This window comes from Seriola lalandi, unplaced genomic scaffold (genome assembly GCF_002814215.2).
Source record: "Seriola lalandi dorsalis isolate HSWRI2012SDOR001 ecotype SW California unplaced genomic scaffold, Sedor1 jcf7180002052274, whole genome shotgun sequence".
Taxonomy (NCBI): Eukaryota; Metazoa; Chordata; class Actinopteri; order Carangiformes; family Carangidae; genus Seriola; species Seriola lalandi.
The window spans coordinates 3768919-3795082 of record NW_019522827.1 but is presented as its reverse complement, the minus strand read 5'-3'; the positions used below and the strand labels follow the sequence as shown (position 1 = coordinate 3795082).

Here is a 26164-nt window from a genome sequence, read left to right as displayed (position 1 = left end):
TTTTTCAGAAAATTCTTTCCAAATACTTTTCAACAACAGTACAGTTCACTTGTCTAATGTGCAACGAGAATGAAACTCACCAAGATACAGGTTCTATATGTGTATGATCTGTGATGTCATCGATGATGTCAAACAGTTCCAGGATCAAAGGATCAAAGGCAACAAAGTCAAAAGCAGAGTTTTAGTCAATGACTGAATGAATGAATGAATGAATGAATGAATAAATGAATGAATTGATTGATTAATTGATTAATTAATTAATTAATTAATTAATCCCTTTTGTACAGGGGAGACAAAAGGGATTAATTAATTAATTTTGTTGTTTGTTACAGTTGTTCTGTTACTCTCTTGTGTGTCTATCAAATATAACAGAAATGCTGGACAGAAAAAACACACAAAAGAAAACAAAACAGATAAGCAAAAGATGCCAAATACACAAACGTCTGCATTTTTAAGTCATAGCACTGAGGTTGAGCAGTTTTAATTTTCCTTTTTACTGGTCCTGTTGTTCCGTCATGTGAAAATACACAGTAAATGAAATGAAGAAACAACTTCAAACACTGTTTACATTTTGAATGTGACTTATAGCTTCATATTATTATATTTTCTTGTATGTATGAAGAAATCATTCATAATGGTAGATAGATAAATCTGTTATTTAACGCCATGTTTACCACATCTCAGGATGTGTTGGTGTCACTGCCTGGGGTGTTGTAGACTGTCTACTATTTATTTGGATAGGTTTTGTATAGTGTTGTAGACTGCCATGTCTTTTTTGTTTATGTTATTCCTGTGTAAAAAGAGATGGTACTGAGACAGTGCACCTGCTTGTGGCTGTTTATCAGCAGCGGTACTGAAACGTTCACCAGTCAATGTGCAGGGGTGCCACATGCTGTCCTCAGTGCTGAAACATTTTAACACGACTGGCAACCTGTTTTCTTTTTTACTTCCTCAAGAAAAAGCTTTACTGAAAAAATTGCCTCACTATATATTTTCTTAGATGTCAGATGTGTCCCAATCCAGGGGCCGCATCCTTTGGAGGCTGCATTTGAAGACCTATTGCATCACAGCAGTACAACTAGGCTTTCCCATTTCGTAGGCTCCTTCCAATGCAGCAACAGAGTGGCACACTGTGAGGCAACCGGAAGGGCAGGCACAGCTAACAAACCAAAAATCCTCTGTAGGCCATTATTATCGCACCACCTATTGGACAATCAGTTTAGTATTTTGTGCCTGAGTAGTGGGTGGAATTTGCAACCAATTTGTCAATTTTGAGAGGTTTTCTCCAGTATTTTTGGCTGCACAAAAAGTTTAGTGGAGGAAAGAAAGGAAAAAGTAAAAAAAATTATAATAATGAAAACAAAACCATATAGTAACTACACTAGTTGCATATTGAAATGTATTTTTTTCAATCCTTTTCAATTTAAACTTGCTAGAGGTTTATCCCCATACACTAGACTTCAGGAAAAAAAATAGAATTTGTTGTAAATGATCCTGATCTGCCCCAATCCCTCCACCAAGTTCAGTGCCCATAGGTTCAGTACATTTTGCATAATCCTGCTGAGAAATAAACACACAGTTGAAAACATAACCTCCTAGGTGGAGGTAATGAACATCTTTTTTAATGTAATGCAATATGAAAATAAAATGTCACAACCTGCTGGTTCCAAACTTGCCACAGAGTTTAATCAGCAATTCTCTTAAAGAAAAGTAAATGTAAGCTTTTCTATAATCATTTCTTGACATATCAACAGCACTTTGCACAACGCTGACTCTCCAGCATTCTGGGATAAAACATGTAAGAGCATTTGAGTGCGAGTTGAGTTTCAACCTTGACTTTGATTTGGAGAACTGCCCTAATTCTCCTCTCTGTCTTCCCCTCCTCTCTCTTCCAGTCGTTCTCTCTGTCTCGGCACGCTTCATGTTACCGTCTCCTTTTCTGTCTCGACTGTCTTTCTCTGCTTCTGTCTCTACATATCTCTGCCCCACTACAAATCCGTCAAAGCCCTCACACCCAGCACACAAACACACATACATTCATACACGCACACACAGATACTCTCTTCTCATATGTTTATTTTGAGGGGGTGACTGACTGGCTGACTGCTCTGGAGGCCGGAACCATGACTGAGAGGAAAGGAGGGGAGTGGGAGGGCCCTGGCAGGCATAGGGAGTAGAGGGAGAGAGAGAGAGGGAGAGAGGGAGTGGGTAGTGAGCTGCTATAAAAGAGAGTGCTGGAGCTGCTAGTGGCATTAGCAGACAGAGATTCACATGCACACATCGAGAAACAGCCAGCGCGAAGAGAGACCTCAGCGGAGCTGAAACAGAAGCACTCACAGTGAGGAGTGAAGAGCAGCTTCAAAGCACTTCTTTCTTTAAGACTGGTCATCTTCAGTGTGCCTGGACTTGGAGGAGTTTGTTTGGCTTGACTTTGGACAGACACTTGCTTTGTTGCTCCTGAGAGACTGACAGACTTTTCTTCAAATAGGACAAGGCACCAGAGAGAACAGGGAAAGACGAGTCTGAGACTGTCTCTAAGCAGTTGACTGCCTCCTTCCAGCAGTTTCTACACCTGGTGTCACATTTGATTTGAAGTAGATTTAATTTCGTACCCTTCTTGGCTTCTACAAATGGCTGCTGTGCGTCAGATGGTTATGGAGGCCTCTGGCTTTCACGTCCTGCCGGCTCACCTTATGGCCTCAGCCATGGAGGAGTTCCCCCAGCAGCTGCCTGTCCCCAAGGCCCCAGCAAGGGGGAAGAGCCGCTCACGCCGACCTCGTGAGGCTCGCTTCAAAACACAACCTGTCACCTTTGCTGAGATTGCAGAGGTAGAAGAAGAAGGTTCCTCGCCGCTGGAGGAGGAGAGGGCACGTCGCTCCTTCCTTCAGTCCCTGGAGAACCTGCGGCGGAGCACGCAGACCCTCCACTGCCCACCGGGCGCCCATCACAGCTGCACCCCAGCACCCACACAGGCCAGCCTGGACTCCAGTGACTCCGACTCCACCCAGTGAGGTGCTGGGACGTGTCCTCCTCCTTGAACCCATATTCCTTGCTTCGCCTTGACGCCGCTTCAAATGGAGGCCAAATGAACTGAACCAAACTGGCCTGTCTGCCAGCCTGCCTGTGTGTGTGTGTGTGTGTGTGTGTGTGTGCGTGTGTATGTGTGTGTGTGTGAGCTGCTGCTGTCATACAAAAGTCTGCATTTAATGTACACTAACATATCAATATACAGTATATAGTTCAAGGATGCACTTGATGCATATCTGTAAAGATTTCTACCAATGCCACAGGATGATTATACTGTTGTATAGATATGACGAGTGTGAAGGTAGCAGATGACACAGTGTTGAACACACCACTCTTCACATGTATTCCTTTTCTACTGTAGATGTCTATGAGAAAAACTTAAAAGATGGTCGATATTTTTCCATTTTAAAGTTGTATAGGTATTTTTGTTTCAACTCAGATTTTTCTACTTGACCAGTCGCCATAGAAAGGACTGTTAAAAAATGTTAGTATTGTGACTTAGCACACTGTAAATAGTATGCCTAAGCAATGTACTGTGCATCGAAAGTGACCTGGCTGTCACTGAAGCAGCAGACAAAGCTTTGTCGAGAGTTGTTTTCCAGCTTCACGATGAATGAAATCTCTGCTCTTGCTTCAATTCCTGAGCAAAAAAAAAATTCTTTCTAAATGTCTTTATTTATTCTCTTATTCTGTTCATAACCAAGTGGAGTTGTAGACATGAGATTTTATTGCTCTACCTGACTTCTAAATTTACCTTGACTTTCAAAGAAAATCATAACCTTTATACTTTATATTTGTTTTACTTTATAAATATAAATGTTGCAATGTTTGTGATATGTACTTTAATAAATATTTTCAAATATTTTGAGTCATCATTTTCTACTTTCATTTTAATTGTTTAATTTCTACTTGGGATGTGTAGACACAATTTCTTTAGTTGAAAATGAGCTGTGCATTATAAATTGAGTGAGCTACAGTGAAAAAGATAGATACTAAAACATATAAACTATGACAAGAGGTGCAAAGGTCAATAAGTGTCAACACAAAGGTAGTGAATCTGAAAAACGTTATTGATCATAAAATGTTGATGTATGACGGAACAGAAAAGCTTATGACAAAATCAGGCTTACACAAAAGAGGAAGTTATGAGATGGAGGGAAGTGGTGTGTGCTCTAGCCTTTGCCGGCTGTCCATCTCCAGTGTTATTGTTGAGATAAACTGATGTCTGACCCGTATGTAAACACTTCATACTTTGACCCTGTGTCTGCTGCATGTTTGCCGGGCTGGTGACGCACTTTCAGTAATGCCGGGTTTTCATCAGCCAACTCAGCCACAACAACCAGAAGCCTGCTGAGAGAAGAGCCCCTCTGGTGCCTCGCTGAGAGCCGCCGCAGCCATCCCTCCTGTTGCTAATAACCTCCTTTCTTAATCCACTGTGTGACAAGTGAAACGTGATGCATGACTTCCAGACAATCCTGCAGGGGCTTTAGTCGAGAACCTGTTTAGGTTGCATGGGACCCCCGTAAAAATAGAATCTGATTAAGTAAATCTGCAAGATGAGAGGGATGTTCTCTCCAGAGGTATGATGGGGTTGTTGGACTGTGATCTGTGTGCTGTGAGGAGATGTAATCACAGAGGGATACAGATTGGAGATCAGTTTTTGGGAGACAGAAAGGGACAGCACCAGTGGGAGACCACTCATATAGAAGGCTGATCTTATTCTATAGTTTTCGTGTTATTAAAAAGGTCCCACATTTTACACGTCACAATGTAGTTTTACATCTCCTCTCTCAGGCTTCTCTCTGGAGGTCAACAACAGGTCAGTGACTGACTGTTTTCTGAGTGAAAATTTAGCAGATTTCAGGTAAACACTCAGAGAAACCAAATCCTGTGAAGTTGGATATTTTAATATTTTTGCAGTAATAGATGCTCTCTGTCTCTCTCTTTTAGTGCATGTGAGATGACATTTGCTACAACCACCAAAGCAGATCATCATGAACCTGCACACTGTGACCACCCTCAACGTGCTGCTGCATCTGACATGAAACAAAGCACAACTGCCCTTCTTCTTTTTAACAACAGCCACTTCTTGTCTTCCAGCCAATAGGGAGGACGGACAAAAACCAGCTGGTAGCACATGCAAGAACTCCATACCTCTCTCCTCATCTGTGACACAAACCACAAACACACATATTAGTCATTGTTTGTCTAGTGCTTGTAGAGCTGTCGCACTTACCCACATCCACAACAGAATTACTGTCTGTTTTTATGTGGTACAACGTAAGTGCGGCAGTGTTTGCGTCATAGAGAGTTTGTTAAAGAAGTTTGGGACAGTTGTGAGAGACAGAGAGAAAGATAAGCGAAACACATTTGTCGTCATGAGCAGGGGTGATGGATTGATGCCTCCACTTTCTGCCCTCTTTCTCCAGCAACCTAGTTTTTATCTTGCAGAGGAGATTAGGGAGTGTGAGCATCACTGAAATTAATCTATTTTCTTCTCCACCAAATCTTTCATATGAGGACACTTCCTCCCTAATTAGTTTCACAGTCTCATTGGAATGCATGACAGACGCTTAGTTTTCTTAAAACTGGAAAGGCGGGGTGTAAAGACTGATTACAACCCAAATTTGGACATGATGACTGATTCTTACATTTGTGAAGAGTCTGACGATTCTGTGAGGACTAACAATACACTCCTTGCGCAACATAAGTTTAAAGCCTGGTACCTGGGCAACAAAGTTTTGCCACATTAGGTCTTTTCTGGTTAATTATTCGCCCCTTCCAAGATCTGTGCTAGACACCAGAGCTAATTGAGCCCTAAAAGACATTTGTTAAATCTGAAAATCAGCAAGTAATCCGGGGCAGAGGAGAAAAAAAAGAGGGGTCACTCCACCCTGCGACGCATGTTTGTGAACAACCTGGCAGCAGACAAAAATCATCTGTTAGACAGAACCTGTAGCAGATGGAACAAACTGTACGGATGCTGTGTTTGTCCGGCTAACAGGCAACATCACCTGAAAGCTGAAGACTGACTGACGGTGAGCTGATGCTGGAAATACAGAATCTTGTAAAGTGCCTATGTTTTTTTTTTGCCCCTCATTGTAGGCGGGATGGCAAGATGTTTGAAAGGTGACACGACTGCTTTAAGTGCACTACAGTAATGACAGCGTGTAAGCTGGTGTCTGACAAGCCAGACAGGATGAGACATGGCAATAACAGCAAACAGACACAAATGCTTCCTACTGAGCATTTCAAACACATTAGTCCTTATCTTTTATTTGTGAAGAGTTTAAAACTTGGCAGAAAGTAAACTGCATAACCCTGTAGGATGTACAAGTGGGTCCTCCCAGTATTAAGAAATATTTCTACATTGCAAACTGAATTTTGCACATTTGATGCTTTATTTTAATGTAATTAATGTAAAATGTTCCGCCCTTTAAGTAAAATACCTGCCTGCTCCTCTTTTCAAATATGCATCATTTGTTTCAGAGTTCTGCTTTTAATGACTTCCTTTTTGTTTGTTTTTATCACCAGGACTTTGAATGTGTATGTAAAATAACATTCTTTGAATTTCATTAAGTACAAGATACATACTGTAGATTCAAATACAATTACATACTGCAAATATACAGGAACTTTCTGACAAACCTGTGACTAGTATTGTGTTGTAAATTTACAAGAATACAGTAAAAAACTACAGATGTATTTCTAGTAATACACTGTAAATCTAAAATACAGTAAGAAACTGTTAAAAAATACTTTGCAGGTGATGCCATTAAATACTGCACATTTACAGTGAAAAGTGCTGCAGTATACTTTAAGTAAAGAAACTTAAAGAGGAACTCTGCATAATCAGTAAGTAGAAAAGACAAAATAAAATGTTCTAATATGGACATACAAGACAGAAAATACAGGGAAATATAATAGAAATGTGTTTTACTAAATTTGATTTAGTCCTCTCGCAGTGTGTGAGCACAAGTACGGGTCTATTTGAAGAATAACATATAAAAGAGGGACCTAGAAGACCTTTGTGAGTGAACAACAAACAGTTAGATTCCTCACAACGATGGATTTACCATCCCACACTTTGTTTGAGGTCACAACACAGTGGGTGGAAATTGTCTTATGTAATGAATCACAGAGCACTTTGATAAAGCGGGCTTCAAGATAGAGACAGCTAATGCATGTACAAAATGTCAGTGTAGCCTAAACAAATAAACAGTTGTATAAGTCGCTTGCTTTCATGTGAAAAAATATCCTGTTCTTGCATGAGCAACTTGTTATGAGTATTTTAGTTAATAATTGTTTCATTTTATTTTGTAATGGAGATCTAGTTTTACCCTGTTCTTATTATTCCTGGCACAGAAATGTACTAAAAACAAGTAGAAAATGTCCCCAAAATGGTCCAGTCATCTGCAGTTGTTTGTAATACAAACAAAATCCAGGCAACTGGTCTGTAGGGGCATTTTTATGGTCAGAAGGATCAGAAAAGGTTTTCAAGATAGCAGTGAATGAAGACTGTTCCACTTCAATGACGTGAAAAAGAATTAATTTAGATGTTGGCAAGGCTACTCATACATGCAGCATGAATAATATCTGGTACAATATTTGCTTTGGAACAAGTGACCTCTCTGCCAAGTTGAAAGCATCTGCTCAGTGATTCCACCCACAGAACATTATGGTAAGCAGCTTGTTGGTGCTATTGTGCGTTTGCACTGTTTCCGTCTCAGAACTCCCATCCGCAAACTCGCCCTAATTGCATTTTGATTCATCTATTTGTAGCAATTATAGCAATGGGTGTATAATGGTAATTTGTTAGTGTCCATTACGGTATGCAATGAACTAAGGCCATTAATATGCTAATGTTACGATCAAATAATAGTTTCAGGGGTGTTCTGATATAAACTTAAGTATTGGATTTGCTAAATGTTAGTGCCATTAGGATTCATTGTCTGTGGAGCAAGAGGAGTACTACCTTTCATGCCAATCCATGCAGTGGTTGTTGAGATGTGTCACTTTTTTTACTTTGTTTCGGTTATTCCCCATGCAATACTCACTATGGTCAACTCTTTTTTCAGTTATGTTACGCATGAACTTTGACCCCTGACAAAGATTAGTCACTGAGTGACCTGAACATAACTAACAGTATTTGGGGGCTTTTACGGATACTTGTTTGTGTATGCATGCATATATCTTTCAATGTTTGTGTGGATGGATTTAGTTCAAATTGAGGACATTCTGTCTCGTGTCGACAAACTTTGACGGGCTGTATGAGGGTTAAGATTTTTTAGGGTTGAGGTTAGAATCAAGTTAGGGTTAGTGTTAGGGTATTTAGTTATGATGGTTAGGGTAAGGGGCTAAGGAAAGCATTATGTCCATAAGTGTACACGACTGTGTATGTTGTCTTAAGAGCTGCAAGCTCCTGAGAGCATCCCTGACCTACATCCTGGTCTCATGACTTATGGGGAGTCTGGTGGGACTCGGAAGGCAGAGTCTAGAACATTCAGCATGCTTCTTTGATCTCTCTCTCTATTTCAAAGCTTTTTCTAAGCTCTTCATCTCCCCCTGGTGCTGTAGAAAAGAGGTGATTACGGATGCAAAACAGAAGGTGACCCACATACCTCCTCTCCCAGTGTTCTCCTTCCTGAAATCACTCTTTTTCTGGTTTGCCCTCCAGTCCTGGGTAGAGGGAGAAAGATGCTACATTCACTCTGTCCATGTGCTCCGCTAAACTATTTGAGAAACAGACAAGCTGGGTCTGTGTACGTAGATGATATAATGTCTCTTTCAAGGATTTTGGTTGTAGCTATTTCCAAGGTTATAATGAAAACATGAGTACTAGTTATTATGAAAACACGTGGAGTATACACATGATCAGACACTGTACAATGTTGTGATTTCATTTATAAGCAACAAAAACATATCAGATGTATTAATATATTCTCAAATTATGCAGTCAAAGTTTTGGTCAGTTAATTGATATAGACCAACCTGAAAATCCAACTGTAACACCATACAAGCATTTTCTGTGGTCTGCAGACTCAGTGCACCCTTCTTTGAAACACTGAAAATCCAATAGACCCAGACCTGTTGCTCTGAATGAGAGTTTTTCCATTTTAGGCAGTGAGAGATGAAGAATGGTTATGGATGCCAAGCTCTCATTCTCACTGCTTTACTTGGCACACCAAGTAAATAGTCATCAGGGGACCAACATAAAAAAGGGTGCTTTGGTCATTTTTAGCTTTGTTTCTCTCCTTAAACACACATACGTAGTATTGTACTTTGTTTCAGCAGGCCGCTGAAACAAAGCACAATACTACATTTGTTGATAAATCAAAACAGTCCAACATTTTTACAATGTCAAATGCCATTCATAAGATTCTTTCACTTATGTCTCATCATAAGCTTAGTTTACCTAGACGCCCCTGGTGGTTTAGTAACATGTACTGTGGCCAGCAGTGTCTTTTTTTGAAGATGAAAATGTTCAAATTCAGTTTTTAAATGCAAGCCATAATTGTTAGATATTTGTATAATTTCATGCTCCTTACATGGTTTGTTTTTACTCAGTATATTTATGGGTCTTTACTTTTTATGTAATTCAATTTTAACAGTCTACTACTACTATTTTTAGGTTTTCCAATCATTCATTTTTTTGACATATATTTCTGTCATATAAGACAAATAAGAGACAACTAAATATGGGGATATAATTTATTTAACTATGTACTTAGTTTTTCCTGTAGAAATAGTAAAGAAGAAAGCGATAAAGCAGTTTGGAATAAAAGTGTTTTTAAAAGTTAAATGTAAGAGGCACTTGTCAATCGTTGATTCCTGCCCAATCTTATGTCATGTGACATGTACAGTTAAATTCAGATTTGATTGAAGGCGCATTTGTCCAATAAAAACTCAGTATTATCGTCGATTTGATTACGCATGATTTTGGACCAATGAAACTATTATGTGTACAGGATGTAACCAATCACACCGAATGGGTGGGCTTTCATCGAAGGAGCGCGAACGATTAAGGACGGATGGGGTAGAGAAAATGGCGTATGTGAAGTCTCGGTATGCGAATAACGTTACATGAACTTTCAATAATAATCAGATAAGCTCGGGCGTGTTGCTTCTCTAGTGTATGTACCAAGGCATTTCAAATACCCGGTGTCAGACTAACTGAAACTAACTTGCAATTACGTTAACTCGAACGTTGGTAGCTTCGACGGTTAGCTGAAGTTAGCTTACTGATGTTGGCATGTAAATGGCGTCCCTGTGTCCACACACAATGAACAACCCGTTTGACTAAATGTATTAATGTAGTGACAGTGGAGTTGAATACGTTAGATCGAGGCTGCCCTGTTTTCATGGCTTATCGTTGAGTCAAGGTGCTCTGGAGCCACTCGCTGTCTTTGGAGACGCTGCAATTGACGGTATGGCTTTACACAACTTGGTTTTTGTTATCGATGTTGATTATGGAGATCGTGATTCAAGCGATCAGCTGAATGTCAGGAGTCGTTTAGTGAAACGAGGAATATTACAAATTCTTCTGCATTTCGGTTACAAATACGGATTTGACAAAGTGCGCTGGGGTTATAAGTTTTTTCAGTCTAAGACTGGCCGTAATAGCCTCATATCGAGGGGATCGGACTTCAAGGAGCTTCGGCACAAAACTTTTGAGGACTTTGAACAAGAGTTTGAAGCCAAATTTGACGTTAAGGATAAACCTTGCCATTATCAGCAGAAGCAGCAATCCAGCAAGTCTGCTTCAGTTCAAAACTCACTCAAAGAAACCCTGCTGGACTTCCAATGGGACAGACCAGACATCACCTCTCCCACTAAACTTTCCCTGAGGCCCAGGAAGTCGAGCCGAGCTGGAAAGCCTAATGTTTCACAGGAGGATGATATTTCAAGCAACGGGAGGAATGTGGTGTTTATTGCCTCGAAGTGTCCACGGTCCAGGAAACAACTTGTGGACTATCTCTCTCTGGAAAACCATGACCTGCCTTCAGATGTGACAGACCACATCATATCCAGGGGTCTCCACGACATGTTGCTGCAGCGACAGGTTGTGTTGCACTGGATTGACAGTAGATCCCACGACCAGGTGAGTACAGCAGACAGCTGGACAATAATGAAGTATTTCAATATTCATGACTACGACTCTATACTTCAACAACCAGCTGACAATGTTTTGGGAATATTGTTACCATTATCAAAAGAAAATATTCAATCTAACCTAAAAGTGGTTGATTATGGTTTTAAGAACACAATCATTAGTATGGATATATCAATTAAGCAGCTATGTACAGTCAGTTTTTATTTTCTATAACCAGTGTAGTCAGAGAAGAACATAAAAACCCTGAAAATTGGCCATTTGCTAAATCCAAGATAAGTGTCTAAAAAGTAAATTTACTTCTCCTGTGGCACTTCTCATGTGATTAAACAGCTTCACATTCAAGTCATTAACCCAAACTTAACTCAGATTCTTTACTATGTGACTAGTCAGCGTGGATTTTAGAATGGCTGTAACCATCTAAGCATTTCTATCAGATACCTTCCTGCCAAAGTAGCTGTTTAAATCCTATTACTTGATATAAGCAACTCCAACCATTTGTCTTGCAGATGATGAGGTGTGAGGACTGCCTTGGATCTGACAAGCTGTCCGAGGTCCTGGCTCATATGGGTGGCAGAGTGATCCCTTTAGTTGCACTGCTGAACCTCTGCTGCAGTCGGGAGCCAGACTCAGGCTTCAAGCCAGAGGCGTTTGCATTCAAGTCCAGCATTGGATACCTGCTGTCCTCTGAAAGGCTCTACCGCCTGGCTTTTCCTGTCATAGGGGGTATTCTGCGGTGGGAGCAAGGTTGGTAACATGGACCTGAACTCTTAACGTCATATTACAACTCAAACATCTGTGAAACAGTGCAGCTGTGGTCTGTGGTTTACTATTAGTCAATATACTGTACATCCTCACTGTCTTGAGATTTTACTTTATTTGTGAATATTTATCTGCCTCGTTGAAACACATGGCATAAAACAAATGAACATGAAGGTGAAGAGGAAACAGGAACCCAGGGCTGTATAACAATGTGTGAAACAAATCAAGATTATAAATGCTGCAGTATCTGAACACAAACCAAATGCAATGGTGGAAGTGATATGAAATGATAAAGCACCACAGGAAATTAAGCATGTAACATAAAGCTGAAAATTAAATGCCATTATTCATGTGTTTTCTGCTATTCTTCACCCTAACAGGTGATGTGGCACAGAGCTGTGATGTCATGGTTGAGCCAGTGTCTTGCAGACAGAGGCTTCTCCCAGAGTCTGTGGAAGTGTGTCTGAAAGGAGTGCTGCAGGGCTGGGATGCCTCATCGCTGACACAGGCCTCCACAGAGTCGTGGGTGCTTCAGTGCTCCAGCAGCAGTGACCAGGGAGCTGCTACCTTCCAGCATCTCCTCATGGAACTGTCTGCTCAAGCTCTGCACATGGTGAGATATCCAAAAACAGCAGTCCTGTTTTACGCAAGACAGGTTAAGGCTTTAGCCGCGTTTCCACCGCAGGAACTTTCCCCAGATACCAGGAACCTTTTGAGGAACTATGTGCATTTCCACCACAAGAACCAGGGTCTAAATTTAGTTCTGGGCGAATTGATAGACCCCCAAAAAAGTCCCTGGTTGGGGGGTAGTACTTTCCGAAGGTTCATGGGGGTGTGGTCTACCGTGGTGAACATTTCTGACTGGTGGAGTACTTGCTGCATTTTATTTCACCGGCGATGTTTAAACGTTCGCAGGGAGTGAGCAAGCTCAACATTTTCCATACTGCGAAACAGGCCCGAGAGAAGGTGAAAAAACTGAAACAGGACTTCAAAAAATTAAAGAACCACAACAACCGGAGTGGCTAGGGTTTCCACCCATCACGTATCATACGGTACTGCCATTAATTGAAAATAAAATGCTGCGTCCTGTAATGAATATATACGGGACGCAATTTGTCCTGTATTTCCGTTCATGTTATGTCCTCAAAGTGCAGTGAATAATGTAATGTCAAGTAATAATTTTGCATAATCTTCCTGGGACTTTAGGCTGCAGTGAAAACGCAGACAACAATGGGCCACAGGAACCTTTTAGGTCCTGAAGAAATGTACCTGGAACTTAAAGTTACAGGCACTTTTTGGTTGAAACACGTTGTAAACCACTTAACCACCACCCTTCGGTAAATCCAAAGAATAAAAATATAACTGTTAACTGTTATTTTGTTGTGTTGTGCTGCAATTGAGTTTGACAATACAAAGTTTCGGCCACAACAGAATAACAAATACATTTAATTTTAATGTGCTATGTTATCGTAATGTAAATCGTCATCACAAAAAATATTTATTTACATTTAATAATCGGAGTATTCACAATAATCACTCAAAATCAGCAGGGCAAGGTACATAGAAACAGCTGTTTCTGGCTTGCATCTCTCTCTCTTTTGTTGACCCTCACTTTTCTGTCGTTTCCCTTCTGTCTGTTGCTACTTTGGGGGAAATGGAATTTGGCCAGAAAGTTCTATTTACAACGATGAAAAGCAAGCAGGCTATGAAACTGAACTAAGTGGCATGTTCTGTCTATCCATTTCCTGTGCTCCGTAATTGCAAATATCGTGCTGGCGTTGGCAAAGGCTATTGGCTAGTTAGAACATGAACCAGCCATCAGACAGCGGCATGATTTACAAAGGTGTGCTACTTTGAAATCTCCTTCTTTGCTGTGTGAGTTTACTGATTCAATTTTCTCACTTATTCACTTTGTTCCCCAGCTTGCTGAGGTGAATGACAGCGGCCTGGTGTGCTCGGCTGTCCTCTCCCCCTGGTCACACTCTACAGCTCTACTCACCATTCTTCAGCCTGGAATCACTGGACATGACCCGCTCCTGACCATTGAAACTATTGCCCCTGCAACAGCTGATACTTCAGCTGACCTGCCAGATGTTGTGAGCAGTGTTCTTGGAGTAGTGTATGACATCATGGAGGAAGACAATGACCATCTCAATGGTAAGGATTAGATTTAGGCCGATAAATCGCTCAGGTCAATGTATTATCAGATATTGGCTATTGCAGATTTATTGCTTGTATGTATATATTGGGAAAACTAGTTTTAGGATAAGCTTGAAACTGAGTCACTGTTTTCCACCAGTGAACATTGTCAAGTAGATTCTTCAACTCCTTCCCACTTAGTATGGCATCTTGATCAGAACACTTCAAAAAACAATCTAAGGGATACTTATCAAGATGGTTACCTCTGCCAAGGAGGTTTTATTTTCACAGCGAGGTTGCAGATTGCACCCAACCAATACCCCTCCTCTCACCCCTCCCTTTCCAAGTGTGTAGGAGAACCTACGGTGGCCTTGATGTAATGCAAAAACATGTAAGGCTCACTTTAGAGCCTGTGTGTGGTTTGACCGCTCTGGGCTTTTGTAGAAACATGGCAGGCTCAGTGGAAGATGATACATTCCCTGTGTAGATAGGCTTTAGATATGAAGGGCTCAATTGAAGCTAATGAAAACACATTGGTTCTTAGTTTCAGGTGATTATACACTAATGAAAACATAATTATGAATATTATATTCCATTTCTGCCAATAGATTCCCCCATAAATCCTACACACTGGTCCTTTAAAGGAAGTGAACTGTGTTAAATGTGTAGCATGTGTAACAGTTTTTAATTTTCATTTTTGTGTTCAACAATTTCTTTGTATTTGTTTACTCCTCAGAAAAGCTAAAGGGTCATGTGGTTCCTGAGTGGGCTCAGCAGGAAGTCAGCCATTGCCCACTGACAACAGGTGTGTTGGAAACTTGGTTCCCTCAGTCAGACCAGTCTGGAGTGAGCTCTCATTTAATGGAGTCAATGAGGTAAGTGGATTCTGATTTCAAAACTTTTATATTAATAATTATAGCACCTTTTTGAAGCCAGAGTTATACACAGCTTTACACACAATAATAATAATTAAAAGCAACTTACAACAAACTCAACCCCACCACAAAAAAGTGACACATGTTTCTGATGTTTTACTCTGTTGTACAGATTGCTGCATGCAGTGCCAGAGCAGAGAGAGGAGGAGTCGTCGTCTGTCCTACAGCAGGAGCTGATCAGTGGTCTGGCTGAACTGTACCAGACGTCTCAGGGAACAAACAACAAGAGGGGCAAAAAACGTATGAGAGCTACAAATCAAATTTTATGTATACTTTCAGCTTCCAGCTTTGTGAAGATCTCAACATCTCAGCAAATATTATTTTTCTGTGTAACATTTCCCGTTTTTGATCTCCAGGTGGTGCCCAGCGCACACCAGTGAAACAGAAGATGAAGACCATGAGCCGCTCCCTGCAGATGCTGAATGTGGCACGGCTGAACGTGAAAGCCCAGAAGAACCAGGCGGAGGCCGAGCAGCTGGGGGCAGATGGCAGGGGGCCAGACCGACCGGGGAAGAGACGGTCAAGTGACAGGAACAAATCTGGGGGAGCAAACACTATCAGTGAGTGTCTGTCAGAACGTTACCATTCTGTTCAGATATCACCCTGCTATAGCATAAGTTTCTTTCTCTGCAAGAAAGCAAATGTGTATTTCCTGAAGTGTTAAACCAAAATATGTTAATGAATCTCCTCCCTTTGCCCAGGTTTCATCAGTGAGGCAGAGCTCCTGTCCCACCTGAAGTCCAGTTACGAGAAGACTCTGGCAGAGAGAGACTTGTCTGTCATCACTGCTGTCCAGCAGCTCCTGTTTGCTGTGAAAACTTTCTTTGTGGCAGAATCACATCCAGAGGTGAGACACATTCTGCAGTCTGACCTGACTCACTTTTATCTTTGAAACAGACTTTTTTTATTGTTTGATTGTGGATTAATTGAGTGTTTAATTGGTAGTGCTGCACAATTGTGGACAGTCATGCATTGTGATTTCAGTTGTCAATAAATATTAATGTTAATAAAGGTTTGAAATCCTGTCAAATTTACATGCCCACTGTAGGGAAAAACAAGAAGGTGTTTATAAGATGCAGAAACGTTTATCAGGATAATGAAAGCATTCAATGCATCATATGAAATACATGATAACCCAGTTCAGCAGTTGGACTGTGATTAATTTGCATGCCTAAATTTTTCTGTCTTCTTTATAGGTGAAGTCCTCCCTGTTTGTCCAGCAGCATCTCCTTAAGACCAGCAAATCAATCCGACAGCTCTATGGCATGGGTGCTGATGTTGATAGCAAAGTCAGAGAGTGAGTTTTATCTAACCCAGTAAAATGTGCAAAACTCACCTTACTGACCAGCTCCTTAAACCCCTGGCTGTGGTTATACTGTCTGCCCTGTGTGAGAAATCTGTACTTTGTGTGTGTCTGTTTGTGGTAATTGCTGATAAAATCTCTTCTTTCTTGATAAATGCAGGTTCAAAAAGTTATTTTATTCTTAAGTCGTTTTATGTATGAGTCAGTTTTATTTCAGCATCAGTAACACCGGTTGTCTCCTCTAGGTGCCAGCTTCAGGCGGTGTTGAGGCTGGAGTTGTGCAGACTTTCTTCCTCAAAGCAGTCTGACTCACTGGATGCTGATCAGATGGCAGAGGAGGTAAGATACTCACTATTGAGTACTTTCTGGTACATTTTAATTTGATTTTATGTAATGGCAAAGGTCAAGAAAGTAATTGTGGCAACAGAGCATGCAGTTTTTGTACGTTTGCGCTGCCATTCTTTTGTAAGCCACTGATGAAAAAATAGGTGCTTTTCTGATAGAGATGCTGATAAAGATGATGTATTCCCTATCACTACTTGCTAATAGATTTCAGATTGTATTGAATTATTTCAACATTAAATATACTTTTATTAACAGCTTGAAACCATTTTATGTCCTTAATGCCACTGGCAAATTCAAACCTCTCCTGTTTCTCAGGTGGCTGAAATGCTCAGGATAATCTCCCTAACAAAAGACCCAGTTTGCTTGGCTAGGTTCCTTCAAGACGAGGTTCTCCCAGGGTAAGTGTGTGGGGGCGCAGGAATTATATTTTTTTTGTATCCCCCAGAAGAAGGCAATTACTTTGAAGACAAACAATGTCGAAGTAAAAGACAATGTGGAAGCCATAGTTGATAAGAATTGTAGGAGCCAACTGACAGGCCACAGACAGAGTTATAATATAGTTAATTACAAATTCCTGATTTACAGTTTCCTGTACTTATTTGGCCAAATCACTTTTACTGCTTGATTGTCTTAGATCTCTTTTTTTTTTTTTTTTTTTTTTTTTTTTTAAATATAAAAAATACCAACTTGGTCCATCGTGCATCGATGTTGAATTGTAATGGAAAATAGTGATTCTGAAAGAGCCAAATATTTCTCATCTATAATTGTAAGATTCTAACAATAGCATTTCTACATCATGGCAGGTTCCTGACCGCTGTACCCAGGGTGCTTGCAGACATCTACAACAGTCTGGGCACCCAGCTCCCTGAGGCTTTGGTGGCTGTTCTGCCTGCTGACTTCTTCAGCGATGAGTCATTTGCCAAGGACAGCGTTTCTCCTTCCGCCTCCTCCCCTCCACTCTCCACACACAGTCTGGTTTTGGATGGCAAAGATCGCCTGCAGGACCTGCGAAATCGCTCAGCCAGCAAGAGGAGGTGAGGGGGGACTGCATTTTTTCCTGGAAAGACACTGTTTGGTCGTGGCAAATCAGAAATGGCATGGAATTAAAGAAAAAATCTTAGATAAAACAATAAAGAGGAGTCGTTTAAGTAAACATGATGAAGATGCTCTTGCACTTTGTCACTGGAATGGAATTACAGTAATTTAAGTTTTAGAAGCAGTTGTCTGAGCTGTATGACGTACATGTTTTGTAATATACATGTTCAGAATTCAAGTTTTTATTTTTTTGTTCTCAGGAGTGGGATGCTGACTCGTCATCGCAGTATGACGGAATCATCTCAGAGTCTTCGCCAAATAGAGATTCCCAAAAAGACTACAAGAGCTGTAAGATGGCCACACAATTAATCACCATTCATATCTCTGTTGGATTATTATGAAACTTTTAAATATTTTCATAGGATCTCTAATTGCTGGGTTACTGCTTACTCAAATGCTTACTGTGTTGTCCTGTGTGAAGACCATCACCATCAAGACATATGTTTCATAGTTATTTTAGCTCTCCTCTCCAGGTGATCTTACCTGCCTTTTTTTATATTTTCATTAGTCCAAGTCAAAGGCGTGTGTTGCTTTGGAGAAACCGGTCACAGAACCACAACCTCAGAAACAAGAAACACAAGGTATGTTCTGTTTCACATTCAACTATCAGCACTAAACATGCCACCCAACAATCTTCTTGATCTCAGTCTTTTGAATATAAAACTGAACCTCTGTAGGTTTGAATGTAAAAAGTTTGTAGTTTTCTGCTTAATGAAAAGCAGTGACGAGGGAAAACTTGTACTTCCAATTTTATCAAAAATTTAATCAGGTAAGTCAGAAACCTCTACAGAATAATTCACTCCTATGCTGTCCGCTAGTTTACGCAGTACCTTGTAATTATTCTTAGATAGGGTAGAATGTGGTAAATATACCACCTTTGAAGAGGACGAGGCACTGTACCTGACTGAATTCAAGCTGACCCCAGTCAAGCAAACTACAAACTCCTTATGTCGTCCTTTCAAGCTGACAAGGAGGAGATTGTTTCATACTCCAAAGTTATATTTTGGGAGCAGTATCACATTAATGATATTGTTAATTAGTTATGAAATAGGCAGTAGGCACCACCATGTTGACATTACAGTCTTAAATACAGATCATGTTCTGATTGTCCACAGAGGTGACCAAGGTGAGAAGAAACCTGTTCAACCAGGAGATTGTTTCACCCTCAAAGAAAGCCAAGCTGCCGAGGAGCCAGTCTGTGTCCGCTGTGGAAGGACTGAAACGCAAGAGATCTCATGAATCTGAAGGTAAACTGATACAGTATGGCAGATTAATTGAAAGAAATTCTGTTGTAACTTTTGATTAATCAACAGGATGTATAAAATCTCCCAAATAATCTTTGTTTTCAATATTTTATCCAGCAACTTGTTCAGATATTCCCCGCTGGACTGACAGCAAAAAAAAGCCATTTGAATTGCCCTAATTAGAAAACTTCTAACAGGAAATTCTTCCTTTTCAGAGAGACACAAACTTCTAACAAAGAAAGTGTGTGAAACGCCCCTCCACAAGCAAGTGTCCAGCCGCCTCCTATACCGGCAGAAAATGGGAAGGTATGTTTGAATTATCGACAGTTTTCCTTTTGGACAATAATTTTTTGACCCAAACATCACATGTAGTTGCTAATTACTGTAACTAAAAGTGTTTACTGTCTTCTTTACTATTTCTTTTTCAGGAGATCTGTCCCAACTGAGGAGTGTATTGTGGAAGAGTCACCAGTAAAACCTGCAGAAGGTATTTGATAATATTACAATATTTATTCCTTTTTCAATTCTAAATATATATTTGTGAATGTAGGAATTACTATAATCTGTATTTATCCTGTGTTAAAGTACGCAACAATAGTGGGTGTTGAAAAGGATGAGAAATAAACATAATAGGAATCTATTGGTACAAAAATTAAATCCAATCTACAATTTGATAAATTTGCCTCTACATGAAGCTTTAGGTATTGAATAAAATACCTCACTTTATTTATAAAACTAGTCTCGCTTCAATAAATATGTTTCATATGGAAATAAAATTTAATTTTTAATTTTTTTTTTTTTTGACATTGGTTATTGTTATATTGGAAATGAATACTTCTTTTTGAAACAAAAGGAATCATTTGACATCATTTCAAGAATCTGTAAGTGTGTTAAATACATGCTGGTTATTTTGTCGTCTTTTTGTGCTTTGGTTTTGTATCAGACCTAAGAAGGAGCCCCAGGATTAAGAAGTTTGCCAGAGGACACTCAAACACCTTCTACTCAAATTCTCAACCTCGCTCCCGCAACCTGGACAGGGCTCTATCTGCCTCCCAGCTTACTCCCAGTGATGGTAAAATTAGTGGAGTTAACGTAAAAACAGTTCGGTCCCCCATGCGTCTTCTTTTCGGGGCTGCTGATTCCCCCGGTCATTCATCTGACCAGTCTGGTGCAACCAGAGCCACCAGATCACGGCTGTCCACAGACTCCAGTGTCTTTGAGGTAAGTTCTCTATTTAATAATTTAGGTCACTAAAAATATCACATGCATTAGTACCTGCACCTAAAGGCTTTTTTATTTTCTTCACAGATTAGTGTAGAATGAGAATTGACAAAGACATCTATCACTGTCACAACATAATTTACCTTCATGTGTCCCAGGAATATTGAATATTTTCAAATAGAAGTTTTGTAGCATTGCTGGTTCAACAGATCTGTGGAGCCATTCATTTAATAGCCACGTTCATTCATCCGTTCCATTCATCCTCTCAACATCCTAATATGCTGAATTGTCCCCTTTACTGAGTCCAGTGATTTTTCAAGCTAAAAAAGTTCATAGGGGACAAGGATAAATTCTAATATTGTGCATTTATATCAAATGTGAGTCAAATTCAAATACTTTGTTTTTTTCCCTTAGAGCCCAAATAAAACACCAACAAAGTCATCCAGTAAACGTGGGAGGGCCATTCTTGGAAACACAACTCCCAAGACACCGAGGACCCCTCGAACCCAAGGAACCCCCAAAACTCCACCTTCATCCAGGATGTGTGTTTTCTCTGTTGCAGAGAGCCCTGCAGGTGGTAGTTCTCATGAGCTTGGTATGGCTCTGAGGGGCAGTCCTTTCAGATCGCCAGCCAGAAGGACTCTTGTTGTAGAGACACCTACTAAGGAAAGCCCAGTGAGGAGCCCGCTGAAGGGTATTCTCAGGACTCCAGTCAAGGCCTTGGTTGAATGCAGTTCATCTTCTGGATTACATCTGCTCAGTAGCCCAATTTCCAAGACTCCCAAAAAGAGCGTCACATGGTCTCCATCTCCACGCAAATTTAGAGTAGTGGAGAACAGCGCCACTTTCAAGGTGCCAGAGTCGCCTTGTGTTGCATCCCACAGTTCTCCAAGACTGGGGAAAACGCCCAACAAGTTCAGCAGTCCTGTCAAAAGCACAAACACTAAAAGAGACATTTTCAAGACCCCAGAAAAGACTTGTCAATTAAGCCTAGTAAGAGTTGCTGAAAATGCAAGTAGTGTTATTTTGACACAGGAAAGAAATCAAAGGTCCTCTGAAAAACTCAACAGGATGAAAACACCTGAAAAAACAGACACTGTTGGTATAATGGAAATGCCTCCTCCAGAATCCACATCACCTCTAGACCACCACCTCTCCCCTAAACCCAACACTAGAACTCAAACCAAGACCCCTAGTCCTACTCACAAAATGATTACTCGCTCTGGGCGAACTCCTAGCAAAAGTTCAAATATTGCATCCCCACGTAGGCCAGCCTTTACACCAGTAGGAGGTAGTACTGTTTCAGAAGGATCAAATACTTCAGCAAAGTCTCCAGCAAAGTCCCTAACAAGAGCAAGGTCTGGTCAAGGGGCAAGAACCACCAGACATAACCTAAGATCCCAGGCTAGTGATAATGTTCCCTCCAAACAAAGCACAAAGTCTGCTGAGAACTACTGTGACCTTGTGGAAAAGAACATGCAGTCGGGTACAACAGAAGTACAGGCTGAACCTTCCCAGTCCTCTGAAACTGACTCTAGTTCCCATACAGATCCACAGCAGTTTGACTCTTCACATTGTAACTCTGCCACCACAGATGATGATAGCATGGACATTGTAGCTGCAGAAGTTGTAAAGACCCAGTTTAGTGGCGGTCTCAAGATGAACATTAGCTTTTCACGAAAGCCTTCAAAGTCTGATGAAGACTTTCTGTTGAACACAGTCTCTCCTAAACCATGTCTGCCGCACCAAGGTACACCCGGGCGTAGCTATGGCTTCAGGCAGACCCCTGACCGCCAACAGAGGGAGGCTGCTGCTCGTTTGGGCTACGGAAATGATTCCCCTCGATTTTCAACTCCTAGAGGCCCCACAAGAACAAGTCGACAAAAAGGCACAAGTACTCCAAATTCTCTGACTTACCAAGTAGAGATGGAAATGCAAACATCGGGACTTCCTAAGCTCAAATTCAAACGCACAGATTCCATGAATGCAGGCGATTTGGCCTCAGAAGGAGGTCCTCGATCAGGTGCTCAGAGCTCTTTAGTTGGTGTGAAACCATCTCAGCTGGAAAGCCCCTTGGCTTTGTTCTCTAAACATAGAGATCCTGGATGTGTCTCGCCATCTATTTGTGCTCATGTAACCCCAGCCAAGAGCACACCTGGGAAAGGTGGAAGTGTCCAAACGTACATCTGCCAGTCCTATACTCCTACTCGCCATCCTGGGGGAACAATGTCTCCAAAGCTAAATCCAGAGATCATTCCCCTGACTCCTTCACCTCAGAGTGCAGGGAAGGTGGCTCCAGACAACCTCAACAGCTGGCCCCGCAGGAAGAGAGTTCAGGTTGGAGTGGTTGGAGGCAAAGATCGTGGCCTGAAGGGGGAGCCACTGCTCGAGGAGTTGCTGGAGGAAGCTGAGCTTGGGGTTAGCAGATTACAGGACATTGACGACATTGATGAGCCCTCAAACAACAAAGCTGTAATATTGTCCTTGACCTCCAAACAGTCCCCTGCAGATGCATCTCCGCTCTCTCCTCTGGAAGACTTGTACTGGATGGAGAAGCTGGCTCAGCAGGCTGACTGCGCTGAACCTCAGACAGCTGATGAAGAAATCATCTGGCCTTCTGCAAATGGAGATGTTAAGTCAGGTAAGTTATGGGTGACACGTTCTGTAACAAAACATTGTTTCAAAATTAAAGTACTGGGGTTGCAATTAAGAAACAGTGTTGACTTAAAATGTATTCTTTATTCTGACCAAATATTTTGTGTGAAATACGAAAGTAGGAGAATGTACACAAATGTAAAGCTCTGACCAGTACATGTTTCCTAGCTTTCCTTCATAAGTGACTGAAATGAAATTTATTGTCTAATTTTTTTATAATTTAACTTTGTGACAGTTGATTAATCAAATATTGGACTAATTTTGTATATAGTATCTTGGCATTTTCAAACAGTTTGCAAAGCTTCAGTGATTTCTGTTTTTGACACTTTCTTCTGAAATCAATGCATGGATTTACAGAATAAAACCTTTTATCTTGTCACTGCTATTTTCTACATTTTTCAGTAGCGACTCCTCCCAGCTCAAAGGTGACAAAGCCAGTGACAGCGAGCGGGATTTTGGCCCTCACTCACTCTCCATTGTTGTTCAAGGGCAAAACGGGCTCTGCTAGTAAGAGAACTCCAAATTTTAAAGGTGAGATGTGCACTGCTTGTTCTGTTTTTATTTTTGCCAGGTGGGCACAATCCATTATCCAGATGTAAACAAAAGCTACCCTTGCATCATAAAATCCAGAATTGAAACCTCCTTAATGGATTTATGTATATGTTTTACTACATGGGATATCACTAATCAACTCAATCTAAGTTAATGTTGTCTGACAATCTAATTCTATCTAATAGAAAGGTGCAAGAGTCAGTAATATTTGTAAATACTTCAGTAAAGACCTGCTTTATTTTTTTCTATCACCATTTGTTTAGAAGCTCATAATCCTATTTAATGTTAAACCCTGTTGTCCTGAATGTGAATATACTTGCAGTTTGTAAAGTCAAATATTGATCAGGTCTTTGCATTTATATTTACAAGATTCAAGATTAACTTTGTCATTCAGACTATACACAAGGATAAGTGCACAGCAGAAATTACATTGTGTTTGGCTAATACTGTATAAAACAACATAAATAACAAGTTAATAATAATAATTCATACCAGAGCAGGGAAACTGGCTGGTGGATGTCTGAAACTGATGAAATCAAGTGAAGGACACAGTACTGTCCACATACTTTTAAATACTTTTTGCATGGGACTGGTTTTCATGGTTTAGGTTAGAATCATAGGTTCAAGGGTAAAGCTTATTGCGCTGACATAAAATAGTATATCAGACTATTAAGTGCTTCCTACCTTGTGGCAGCATTTTCCCTTTTCAACATGACTGCTGCTAGATTCCAAAATCTGAAGATGGAGGCTGTTAAAGCAGCAGATTAATGCCCATGCTTTTGGAGTAAGATTTTAATTACATGAATTTGATTGTCATGGTTTTGTGTCTGTACCTTTTGACAATGTAGTGTATTTTCTCCTTGCCTAGATGGGCAAATAGATCAGAGCTCTACTTCCCTCTAGTATTTTTTTTAACCAAGCAAGTTAAAAACCCTTCTGATATTTGTCATTTCCCTTAACTAACAATCCACATTATTTTCTGAATCTGTAGATGAGGTTGCATCAGGGAGGAGAGAAGTCGATGGAGCAGACGTCTCACCCTTCAGCCAGCCGATGAGACGCTCAAACACAGGGAAGACCTTCAGCAGGAAGAGACTGCTTCCCTGATCCACGAAACCATTGGGCAAGCAAAGATTGTCCATTCTGTGTTTTATTCTAAAGCTGTGAGCCCTTCTTACCCATATTTGTCAGGGGTGCCTTTGATGGCAGATCTGAAAGATGTCTTTGGAGCACCACTTGAAAGGCTTTGTGGATGAATGAATGTCCCTTTCAGTCTCTTCCTCCAACACTTTTGACCCTGACATTTTCTGTTCTTAGCGGTGGCTTTTCTTTTAATCAGGACTTTATAAGATTAGAAGTAGGTTGAAAAGCTGTGCCGTTCTTCCAAGCAGTTAAAATTGGACTTAATGTTCCTATTTATGATTTTATCATTCCAAGTATGCCATGTTTCCTGCATGGGTCTTATGTAGCTAAAGCCTTGGAAAATGGTGATTATATGTCATCATTGTTTTTCCAAAATTTTATCGACCATTTTACAATCAAGTCAGATCTTAAATTTGTTGAAAGAAATATTAATGTGTATTTATTAGTATGTTTGTTCTTGTGATAAAATTTCTTTTAAGTAAAAGGGAAGCTCTCATGTTGTAAATATGTTATATGTTGCCAAAGTTTTATGTAATTAAATATCCATTTTCTTAATGAAGTTATTGAAAATGATTTTTTTTTTTTATTCTGTCCTTGCTTTGTCACAATTCATACTTGTTTTTGAGTAGAAAACCCTAGAGTAATACAAACTGGAACAGCTGACTGCTGTGCACTCTCTCTTCTCTTTGAGTGTGACTTATACAGATCCAATGTATCCACTGCTAGCAAGTTAAAGGAAGTCTGATGCTTCCACGTTGTAATTACCCACCTGTCTGAAGGTCAGTGCTCTAAAACTATAAAACCCTTCATGTGTTTTCAGTACCATAATGTTACACATTGGAAATCACAGTTTAATAGGTGATGATAACCCAAATTTTATTATCCTCATTATGACCTGATCAAGAATTTAATTACATTTTTTTCATCAGAACTGCTTGTCGTTTGGCGTCTTAATTATTTATATATCCTTGTTCATAATTCAACAGATTAGCTTGGCATCAGGCACCAGTTGTTTGCTGTAAAGCCAGATAAGGTGACACACCTCTCACGTGTGCTGTGTTTGTATGCCAGTGTTACCAAGAGCAGGTTCTCTTTTCCAGCTTACTCCTGAAATGGGTAAGAGCTTCTCATTTTGGTGTATACAGTGCTACTGAGGGTTATTCTACCTATGGTGGACAACAATGGCCTCATTCATGAAAGACATTTTTAAATGTTACCTTTTAAAAAAAATTTTAAATTAATTAATCATAGCTGAATTGCATTTAGCTTATTTGGTTTCAGGGTCCTGGCGCTGTAATGCACTTTCCTGGCTTACTATGACACTAGAATACAATGGAGCCAAGTTATTAGTAACACTTGTGCTTTTTTGAAGGCTTTTTCAATCACAGTAGATATCGTGATATTGCATCTTGACTGGACAGCAACCTTCAAATCCCACCGTTAATGAAGGATTGTGTTGACTGCACTTCCAGGACCTTCCCCACAGCATGAAGCTGCTGCCACCAGGTTCATCCCTCATTAATTCCCTTTTTGCACAGAGAAGCCTGCATGAGCCACAGTCACACATATTACATACTCTTTCCCATTTCTTTAACATTGACCTTACAACACTGAAACCTTGCTGTGCAGATAC

At 40.4% G+C, this 26164-nt stretch overlaps 2 protein-coding genes across 2 annotated transcripts; both read left to right on the top strand.

The window, feature by feature from the left end:
* Positions 1–2241: 2241 nt before the first annotated feature.
* cunh11orf96 (chromosome unknown C11orf96 homolog) lies at positions 2242–3889 on the top strand. Its single transcript, XM_023400205.2, has one exon. It carries the CDS (start codon positions 2631–2633, stop codon positions 3009–3011), a length of 381 nt encoding a protein of 126 aa, XP_023255973.1. The 5' UTR covers positions 2242–2630; the 3' UTR covers positions 3012–3889.
* A 6172-nt stretch (positions 3890–10061) lies between these two features.
* On the top strand, positions 10062–25690 carry ticrr (TopBP1-interacting, checkpoint, and replication regulator). Its single transcript, XM_023400346.2, has 21 exons — positions 10062–11128; positions 11647–11884; positions 12280–12512; positions 13822–14056; positions 14775–14913; positions 15086–15213; positions 15330–15533; positions 15675–15820; positions 16170–16270; positions 16522–16615; positions 16937–17019; positions 17425–17655; positions 17917–18004; positions 18225–18297; positions 18832–18963; positions 19176–19266; positions 19389–19447; positions 19904–20181; positions 20596–22822; positions 23239–23367; positions 24380–25690. The coding sequence occupies exons 1-21, from the start codon at positions 10457–10459 to the stop codon at positions 24493–24495; spliced, it is 5697 nt and encodes a 1898-aa protein (XP_023256114.1). The 5' UTR covers positions 10062–10456; the 3' UTR covers positions 24496–25690.
* The last annotated feature ends 474 nt before the right edge of the window (positions 25691–26164 follow it).

Excerpts from the sequence above, each read along its gene's own strand:
- cunh11orf96 (XM_023400205.2), top strand. The coding sequence starts at position 2,631 with ATGGCTGCTGTGCGTCAGATGGTTATGGAGGCCTCTGGCTTTCACGTC.
- ticrr (XM_023400346.2), top strand. The coding sequence starts at position 10,457 with ATGGCTTTACACAACTTGGTTTTTGTTATCGATGTTGATTATGGAGAT. Across the intron at positions 16,616-16,936 it reads CTGATCAGATGGCAGAGGAG|GTGGCTGAAATGCTCAGGAT; the intron begins GTAAGATACTCA and ends CCTGTTTCTCAG. Across the intron at positions 18,005-18,224 it reads CCAAAAAGACTACAAGAGCT|TCCAAGTCAAAGGCGTGTGT; the intron begins GTAAGATGGCCA and ends TATTTTCATTAG.